Below are 9,995 nucleotides of genomic sequence, written 5' to 3' on the forward strand. Positions count from 1 at the left end.
TTTGGAAAGGTATTTTTGCTGGGTTTGGGGTTACAGATTAAATGCTGTGACTGGAACATATGCCAAGAGAGTCCCTGCATCAGGGAGTACTTTCTCATTCCATTGCCTGGAATGCTTTCCCCTTAGAGAGTTCTCTGCCTACCTCTTCCCAGGGTCTCAGCTCAAGTGTCCTGTCCTCATAGAGCCCTTCCATGGCTATCTGATCTAAGATAACACCTCTGTTGCTTCTCTTCATACCATGCTTTGTTTTTCATTCTAAAATCCTCACCTGACACACCCCATAGCGATTTTTTCCTGTGCTTATCATCTTTTTCCTCAGTAGAATGGGGGCTTCACGAGGGCAGGCACTTAGTCTTGGTCACTCTTGGGTTATCTGACAGCGCCTGACATACTGTAGATGCTCAGTGAAGCAGATTGAATGAATGAATGAATGATTAAGTACAATCTACTTGCTGCTTGACTATAGACAAGTCCTGAACATATCCTCAGGACATGTCCCTTTCTAGTGGGCAGTGGCTGAATGTCAGCTCATCGTCCCTGGCTGTGCACTGTACCAAATAAGCCCTGGGCTTTGTTGTTAGGTTCCCCACCACGCTGGAGGAGGTTGGGCCGGATGTTCACTATCCAGAGCCTGCTGGCTCCAGGTGTCGGAACATTATGACCACCACCAGGGGGCGCTTGATGCTTGGATTCTTGACCATGAGCTCTGTGCCCTAGCTCTTCTTTGAGTTGGTAGACGTCGCTGTGGTTGACTATCTGCTGCTGGTTGACGTCGCTGTGTTAGGACTTCTGCATGAACATGGTGTAAATGCATGTGGGGAATGGAAAGGCGTTTCTAGGAGCCCTGACTCCAGCGCTCAAGGTGTGGGGTCTCAGCTCTCACTGCCCACCTTCCCATGGCTCCCTACCCATCAACAGACCCCATGAAAGGATTCCCTTGGGTCTTCCTGCAGAAAGGAGGAAGGGGGCCCACTAGGATGGAAACTGTGCAGGGTGCTCAGTGGCTTCTTATATGTCCAGGACCCCCAAATCAACTGGACAAGTAAACCCTTTGACATCACTGAGCAGGGTGACCCTATTCTCCTTGGGGTCCATCAAAGAAACTAGAAACCTGGCAAACCTGTTCCAGTTCTTTGGCTTCCTTTGGAGTTGAGCCCTTCCCTGTCCCTCCTCAGGTCCTGGAAGACCCCCGGCCTGCAGATTGTCCCTTAGACTCCAAGGTCCTAGTGGGGCAATCCCAGGTGTAGCCGAGAGTTGTGTTCTGAGTGGGGAGGGTCACATGTATATAAACTCATTTCATTCTCTCAAGAAGTGGGAAGGTTTCTGCTATTGAGCCATGGATGGATTCGGAAACCGAGGTGCAGAGAATAGGAAGATTAGTTTGAGGTCGCATATCGGCGTGTGGTATATTTGGTTCTGCTGTACCTTCTGTTTTGGGTATGTGTCCAATGCCCCCTTGGGCCATTCCTGTCCCAGAAAGTTAGCTCCTTTAGCCGACATAATCTCTGAGCCTTTGCACTGCTATTCTCTCTGCCTGGAATACCTTTCCTGCAGACCTTCATGTGGCTGGTTGCTTCCTGTCATTTGGATGACAGGCCAGATGTCACCGCCTCAGAGAAAATGTCCTGACCACACCTGGTCCCTCGCATCACAGCAGCCGGTTTTATTTCTTCTAGAGCACTTATCACCGTCTGAAATCAGTCAGTTTCCTGGCTTATGCTTTATGCTCCATCTCCCCTGTCAGAAAGAAATTGCCCGTAGGGTGGGGACCTTGCCTGCCTTGCTCCCTGATGGGCCACGTCTCACACATGGCACACAGTAAGAGGTCCCTGTGGGTGTTACTAAACGAATGAACGAGGAGGATGGAGAGTTACCTGTCACTGTGCCGGTCTCCAGACAACATGGCAGAGTCCCACTGACCCTTCCCTGGAGGCCCCAGGCTCTGGGATGCTCTGTGGCTGATGTGCCCATTCCTCTCTGGGCTTCTTACTCCTTCATCCTCGGGGCGCCTGGGTAGCCCAGGTGGTTAAGTGGCTGGCTCTTGATTTTGGCTCAGGTCTTGATTCCAGGTCCTAGGATCCAGCCCCATGTCTCGCTCTGTGCTCAGCAGGAGTCTCCTTGAGGAGTCCCTCTCTTCCTCAGCCTCTGCCCCTCCCCGAGCTCCTGCATGCATGAAGAACGGAGCCCAGAAACTGCACAGGAGCTTCATGCCTTTGCTTTTCCAAACTCAGCCTAAGTATGTGGTTGGCATTTCTGACCCTGGTGGCAGCCCTGTGTGAGAGTGTGAGTTCCCGGTTAGAGGACCCGACTGGTCCAGAGGCTGCAGAGGGTGCCCCCCTTCCTGTGTGTGAGTGCTCGGGGTTCCTGAGATCTCTCCCAGAACCATGAGGGCCCACTTGCCGGACAGCCTGATGCCTGGGTGCACCGCAGAATAGGCAGCAGGAGGTGAGTCCTGCTTTGGGCCCAGAAAACTTGAGTTAGAATCCTGACTCGGTCACTTCTATGCTGTGTGACCTTGAGCAAGTGACTTTCTCTCTTCGAGCTGAGAAGAAATGAGCTCTGCTTTCTGAGACCAGCTCTGGAACTCCATCATCCAGGCCCAGCCTTTTCTGATCTGGTTTCCTAGCCACCCTTCAATGGGAAGTCACCCCACCCCCACCTGGGGAGTCAGGTCTTCTTCCCCTGGACTTAGCCTGTTCCACTGACATCTGTAGCATGATGGCACTGTCTGTTTAGCTGTCTGCTTCCCTTCCCACTAGACTGGAGCCCCTTGCGGGCAGGACTAAAACTTCGTTCATTTCTGCATCCATCACACCTAGCATGGGGACAGGCACGTCGCAGATATGGTTGTGATACCGCGGGAGCTGCGTGGCCGAGCCTGGGTTGATTTCTCTTCTCAACGGTATCTCTGGGACAAGTCCAGTGACTTGCCTCAGCTCACATAGCTTGTAAGGAGCAAAACTAGAGGTGTGCCCGTCAGGTTAACGACTAGCACTCAAACCCAAACAAAAAAGTCTGAGTTTGAGGCACTGGTCACTCTCTGTGGGGCATATTTTCCCCCAGAATTTCAAGCTAGCAAGATGGCCTTGCCAAACTTGAGGTTGGAAAGAGATGCTCACGATCGGCTCTTGGGTGAGGGTACGAGCCGGCTTCAGCACATGGTGGGGCAGAGCTGAGATTCAAACCCAGGCCTGTTTGGTGCTGACCAATCAGCGTTCTAGACTCCTAAGATCTGATATTAAGTGGAAAAACAAACAAACAAACAATGTGTATCAAAGGGGAAAGAGAGTATACGTACGTACAGAAGGATATATATGGATGTATCTATTTGCTTGTGTGTGTGTATCTTGAAGAATTTGCTAGAAACTCTTATACCACTCTTTTTTTTCCAGGGAGGAGAATTGTGTGGCTGAGATACAGGGCGGGAGAGAGGCTTACTCTGGGTGTCCTTTCTACTCTTTGATTTTGGACCATGTGAGTCCATTAACTATTTAAAAAAAAAAAAAAAAGAACAACAGACCCCAAATCCCAAAAATGAACCAACTGCAGATGGACGTGGCGCCTGCCACTCTTTGCCGCTGGGCCTGGAACTGGGCGGGCTGTGCCGCGTGGCTTGGCCGGGGCTGGTGTTTTAGCAGCCCCCCAGCCCGGGTGGGAGGGGGGCCGAGAGGGAGGCGCTCATCTTCCCAGACGTGAGAAATAGGTGCACTTGCTTTAATTCTCATCCATGCGGTTTGGTCACTGAGACTTTGGCACTGCACTCTAAACTCAATTAGAAATTTAACAAACCTTATAAATCCTCCCCAGCCTGAGCCTTGTAAATCTCCAGAGCGGGGCCAGCTTAGCACTTATCCATCTCTGGCTTAATGACCTCCCCAGCCTGGCCTGGGAATGATTCAGGAGCAGTGACAGGTCTAATTAGTGAGTACAGACTGCTGCGGGAGCCGGGCTGCAGGAGGAGGAAGAGGGGGCGCCATTCCTGCCCAGGGGCGATAGGGAAGTGAGTCCTGACCCTTGTCCTGTCTGGACCTCGGGGGTCTGGCACACAGGAGGAATGGCAGGGAGCGGTGGCAAGGGTCTGATGGGTTTCCTTAGTTAATGTCGCCATGTTGGTGGAATGTCTTCCTTGGGGAAGGCTATGGGAGGTGTGCCGCTGGTAACACTATGTGTCGGGGCCATGTGGGGCCCAAGCACTCTCCTAGCAAGGCAGCAAGTTCATGGTTGGATTTGAGGCTGTGTTGACAGCCAGTCAACATCAACGTAGGCGAGTTTTGGGGGTGAGGTCTGATCTTCCTGTACCTGAGGGAACTGTATTCCAGAGCGATACATGTGAAATTGCAGGGGGTCCACATAGCTCCATTTTTAAGGGTGAAAGGTCCAGGCTTAGTGAGTAGATGCATTTTCCAAAGGAGCTATCCTCATGAGGTAGTGAGTTCCCCATCAGTGAAGAGACAGCCTAGGATCCTCTACTATTTTTTTTTTTTTTTAAGAGTTCAGCTTTTTATTGACCAGGTTACAGAAGAGGGATGGGCAGAAAGACCAAAGTCCATGTCAACATCAGAGTCCTCTGATTCTTCTTTCTTTGCTTCTACTTCCTTCTCCTCAGCTGGGGCAGCCCCAGTGGAGGGAGTGGGACCTTCTGCAGGTGCCACACTGGCTGCTGGGGCAGCTCCCCTAGCTCCTAGAGATGAGGCTCCAATGTTGACATTGGCTAGGGTCTTTGCAAAAACATTTAGACCCCCTGGTCCATGAGGGCATTGATCTTATCCTCTGGACCGTGCCTTCATGGTTGTGTGGGACGTAGATGCAGGCCAGCTCCAAGATGGCGGCCATGGAGCCAGTAAGCGCTGAGCGGGTGCTGCCCAACGTGGGACTTGCTGTCAGAGGAAGTGAGGGCCTCACCCCAAAGTGACCTTCCTTGGCGGGACGGAGCCCTTGAGTGGCAGCTGAGGAAAGGGCCAGAATCCTTGACTATGAATGGAACCCCAGCTGTGCATCAGGACTTTCACACATCAGATGATGCGATCTGCAGACCATGCATCTGTCCCATTTGACAGGTGAGGAAGCTGATGTTCAGGGAGGTTCTGGGTTGTACCAGGTCATTCAGAACCGGGATCGGAATGCTGGCCTGCGTGGCTTCAGAACCCAGGGCTCCCCCTCCCTGCCTCTCCCCGCCTCTCCCCATCTGGGCAGAAGACGTGCCCTTTGGGCTGCTCCTCCCCTAAGAGGACGCTCATGATGATCCTGGGGACAAAATGATTCCAGGCCCCAGAACCCAGAGCCACAACCTCCTGGCTGCCTTTGACAGGCTGTTCCACCATGTTGGTGCCCTGGTGGGAAGACATGGGTCCTCTCTCTGCAATCATTCCCTCCTCTCTTGTTCTCATTCTCAGGCCTCATTTTCTTGTCCTCTCCTAGCCTCCTTCTGGCCTCTCTCTGGCCTTGATCCCAGCTCCCACTGAGTTATTTGCTGGGAAGTCGGGGGTGGGCTAGGCCTGAGTGCTCTCCTTCTACCAGTCACCTCCAGTGCCTGAATGCAGGAGGCAGCGCTGACACTCCTGCCTGGGGAGATGGATGCCTGCTCTGCCCCCCCACTGACCCCTCTGACCCCCTCCCTGCTCCTGACCCTGGAGCAGGCACCAGGAGGAGGCCTGAGTAATTGGTTCCATCCAAGACTCATTCTCAGTGGCGCGAAAGGGAAAGTTATAAATATTTTTATCTATAACTCACGATGAATAAAAATTTAATTACACTGAAAAATTTAAATTTCATAAGAAATAAATATTAATCCTGGAGAGTGACTTTTGTGGGAAGTTAACTTTCAAACCTCAGTCTGGAGGTGCCTGGGGTCTGGGAGGGAGAGGGAAGTCCCCCAGTTCCAGCTCCCGGTTTGGGGTGGGAGTCTCCCCTCCTGAGACTGAGGGTTCAAAGACTCAGATCACCACCCCGGGAAGAGCCCCCTCACTCAGCTCCCTCCTTCTCCTCAATAATAATTGCTTACCTACCCCAGCCAGACAGTTCTCTAGATGCCGTGGGAACTACAGGGAAGGACGTGGACCTTGTTCTTGACCGCGTGGGGCATCCTGTCATGTGGAGGTAGATAGGAAATCAATAATCACCAACACGACTGCCGGGTTAGTACCCTCTGCTGGGCACAAATCCCTGCTTGGTTTTATTTTATTATTATTTTTTTACTTTTGGAAAATCCCACACACATACAGAACACGTAAGCATGCAGCACAGTGAATGAGGACAGTGCCCGGGAAAGCTCCCGGCCCAGGTCAAGGAAAGTTAATGTTGGCTCCCATGCGAGATGTCTTGTGGGGAGGGGTAGGCCTGACTTGAGGAACTTCAAAGACTACCTGATGGATGATTTGTGCTGCCTGGCCAAGGAGAGAGCAATCTGAGGGTAGGGTGGCCTTATATTAGTAACAACGTCTCAATACATACTGGAGGCTTATCACGTGCCAGGCCCGATTCTAAGCCCTTGATGGGTCTTAGCTTCTTGGACCCTACAGTGAAGAAACTGAAACACAGAGAGGTTAATGAACAAGGCCCAAGTCACATAGTGGGTGGAAGGCATCGCCGGGTGAAACTTGAGTCCCCTGGCTTCTCTGAGGTGGGGCAGCGCAGGTCTTGGCCACAAGCGCCTGGGTTCTGGTACCCCCCCGGCACCTCTGCAAACCCTCTGATGTTTCACACCTGCTGTGTGGCCTCAGCTAAGTCTCTTAACCTTTCTGAGCTTCAGGGACCTCTTCTGAGAAACAAGGATTAAAAATCCCTGCTGTGCATCTCCATGGGCTTATCTGGGACTGGAGAGTGGTGACAGAGATGGATGTTGTCATTGGGGTCACAGGACTAACCAGCAGCCGCTCTGGCCCATGGGCTGATGGAGGGACTGCAAGCCGCCTCCCTGGGAGGCAGAGCTTGTTGCCCTTCCCTTCGGACGCTGAGGACATTGACATCTCACGAGGAGTCTGAGAAAGGCGAAGTGGTTGGAGGAGCGGGCTGTGGCGCGTTGGGGGGGGTGGTTGGGTGTTGCTCGGGGTCTGGGAATGAGGGCAGGATTTGGGACCTGCTCCAGGGGGGGCTCTGATGTGAGCAGAAGTGAGCAGGTCCAGGTGTGCATGCTGTGTTGGGGGAAAGGGAAAGCAGGGTGGGTTCTGAGCTGCTCACCTCAGCTGCTTCCCCATTCCACAGATGCTAAAACTGAGGCCATCCTGGGCTGGAGCTGCAGAGCCTGGGTCTGGATCTGGGCTGTAGTTGGGTGGAGGAGGGGAGCAGTGGGGGTAGGAACTCGGACTTGAGCCTGGCCAGCCAAGTCCTTGGCTCTTGAGCCTGAGACTGAGGCTGAAGGGGGTGGCTGGGCCCAAGTGCCACCTTGGGACAGGGCAGTCTTGTCCCAAGAGCCTCATCCAGCAGCTCTCAGGGATGGGTGAGCTAGAACCGCTATGGCTCCCGTGTGGCAAGGAGAACCCAGAGGAGCCTGGGGCTCAGAGCCTAATTTCCCCTGTTATGAACCTCCAGGGAGGTGGGTGACAGAGGCCTACAATTCTCCAGGACTAAATGGGCCAGGTCCTCTTCAGGATTGGAAATTCTCCGAATCCTTATTTGGCTGGCCTAGCACCCTGAGGAGGGCTGCTTCCGGTGGTAGGTGCGAGATCTGCCTTCAGTGGCAAAAACTCAGGAATGCCTCACCCTCCCTGCTATGCAGCCCAGGCCCAGACACACATGTACACGTGCTCACACATCCAGACACGGACCTGTGTGCAGGCATGCACGCGTACATGCACAGATGCGTGTGCTCACACAGACACGTGCACACAGATGCTGGTGCGCAGGTGCCTATACAGCCAGAGAGCGATTCTCCGGCATCCGTGTGGCCCCAGTCCACCCTCCCAGCAGCACTCCGCTGATGGAATACTGTAATATTTTTCTATTAAATGTTGCATTTGTTGTGCCTTTTAGTAGCTCCCCTCATTAAAAATGATATTATCCCCATAAATAAGCCGGCTCCTGAGAAGAGTGCCCGACTCCATTTCTCTTCCTAATTGAGACACTTAGCTTTGATTTGCTCGTCGGCACGCACTGAGCGGATTAATTTTCAATTAATGCTCCTGGGCAGGCAGCGGCAGGCAGTGTGGGCTCGCAGCCCAGCGGCCTGGGAGCAGGGGCAGGGGGGGCACTGGGGGACCCAGAGAGGGTGGCTGAAGGAAAGAGAGTCCTGGGGATGGCCTGGAGCTTTGTGGTTTTGTTCTTTGTGGGTGAGCGAACCCTGGGGGGGACCTCTCCCGGGGGGAGCACTCTCCTCCCAAACCAGGCGCTATGGACTCAAAGTCTTTGTCCTGCGGCGGCAGGACTCCCCAAATTCCCATGTCGAAGCCCTAACTCTCCATGTGATGTATTTGGAGGTGGGTCCCGCTCATCCTCAGAGACTCACCCCTGGTCATTGACGTCCTCAGCAAATTCAGGGAAGGTGGTAGAGCTCTGGGCTAAGTGGCCACAGTGGCCCGCTGGCCCGGGTTCAAATCCTGTTTTTTTTTGGTTAGCTTGTGACCTCATCAAGTTATTCCAATAATCCAGGCCTCAGTTTCCTCTAGAAACAAGGGTGATGATAAGAGTACTTTTTTTTTTTTTTTAAAGATTTTATTTATTTGTCAGAGAGAGAGAGAGAGTGAGCGCAAGCATACAAGCAGGCAGAGGCGGAGAGAGAAGCAGGCTCCCTGCTGAGCAAGAAGCCTGATTCGGGATTCAATCCCAGGACGCTGCGATCATGACCTGAGCCAAAGGCAGCGGTTTAACTGACTGAGCCACCCCGGCGTCCCAAGAGTACGGTTTTCATAGGGACTGTTAACAAACAAAATTCAACAGAGTACATTGGAAAAATCTCATAGGCTTTGTTAAGTTATTCATAAATCAGGCAGCATCCCGTCTAGCAAGAAGAAGAAGAGAGGAACTTCGAGGAGCTGTACGAAATGGAAAGTTTTGGGGTGCCTGGGTGGTTCAGTGGGTTAAGCCTCTGCCTTTGGCTTGGGTCATGATCTCAGGGTCCTGGGATCGAGCCCCGCATCAGGCTTTCCGCTCAGCAGGGAGCCTGCTTCCCTTCCTCTCTCTCTCTGCCTGCCTCTCTGCCTACTTGTGATCTCTGTCTGTCAAATAAATAAATAAAATCTTAAAAAAAAAAAAGGAAAGTTTTTATAGGAAGGAGAGTGGGGCAAGAAAATGATCAGCAAAAGGAAAGAAAGGATTGTTTCAGGCAAGGTCACAGGCCCTGAGATGGAAACAGGGCAGGGGGTCTCATTAGGTAGATTAGTTCATCTCTGGGGGCTGGAGAGGGCCCAGGTGACAGGTTACCTCCTTGGTGCTGATCACAAATTTCCCGATGGACTGAAATTCCCTCATTTCTGGGGGAGGTTAAAACTGTGATTGGATGTTAGGTATTAAGCCCCAGGTTGGATGACTTGGCCACAGTGATGTCATTTGAAGCCTGTGGTTTTCTTTTTTCTTTCTTCTTCTTCTTTTTTTTTTTTTAAAGGTTTTATTATTTTTAAGTCATCTCTACAGCCAACACGGGGTTTGAACTCACAGCCCTGAGATCAAGAGTCGCAGGTTTTTCTGACTAAGCAGCTGCAGGCTTCCCAAGCTGGTGGTTTTCTTTTTAAAAGGGTGTTGTACCAATTAGATGAGAGAAAGCATTTATACTTGATACTCAGTATGGTTTCTGGACTGGGAGACTGGGTATCTCCCGGGAGCTTATTAGAAATGCAGAATTCCAGGGCGCCTGGGTGGCTCAGTGGGTTAAAGCCTCTGCTTTCGACTCGGGTCATGATCCCAGGGTTCTGGGATCGAGCCTCGCATCAGGCTCTCTGCTCAGCAGGGAGCCTGCTTCCTCCTCTCTCTCTGCATGCCTCTCTGCCTACTTGTGATCTCTGTCTGTCAAATAAATAAATAAAATCTTAAAAAAAAAATGAAATGCAGAATTCCAGTCCTGCCCT

General features: G+C 52.1%; 1 protein-coding gene across 1 annotated transcript; it reads right to left on the bottom strand.

The window, feature by feature from the left end:
* Positions 1 to 4,493: 4,493 nt before the first annotated feature.
* On the bottom strand, positions 4,494 to 4,833 carry LOC131810483 (large ribosomal subunit protein P1-like). The gene is given in 3 exon segments (XM_059138502.1): positions 4,494 to 4,747; positions 4,750 to 4,773; positions 4,776 to 4,833. Coding segments are annotated over 3 exon segments (336 nt in total).
* Positions 4,834 to 9,995: the final 5,162 nt, after the last annotated feature.

The sequence above is a fragment of the Mustela lutreola genome, chromosome 10 (assembly GCF_030435805.1).
Source record: "Mustela lutreola isolate mMusLut2 chromosome 10, mMusLut2.pri, whole genome shotgun sequence".
NCBI classification, from domain to species: Eukaryota; Metazoa; Chordata; class Mammalia; order Carnivora; family Mustelidae; genus Mustela; species Mustela lutreola.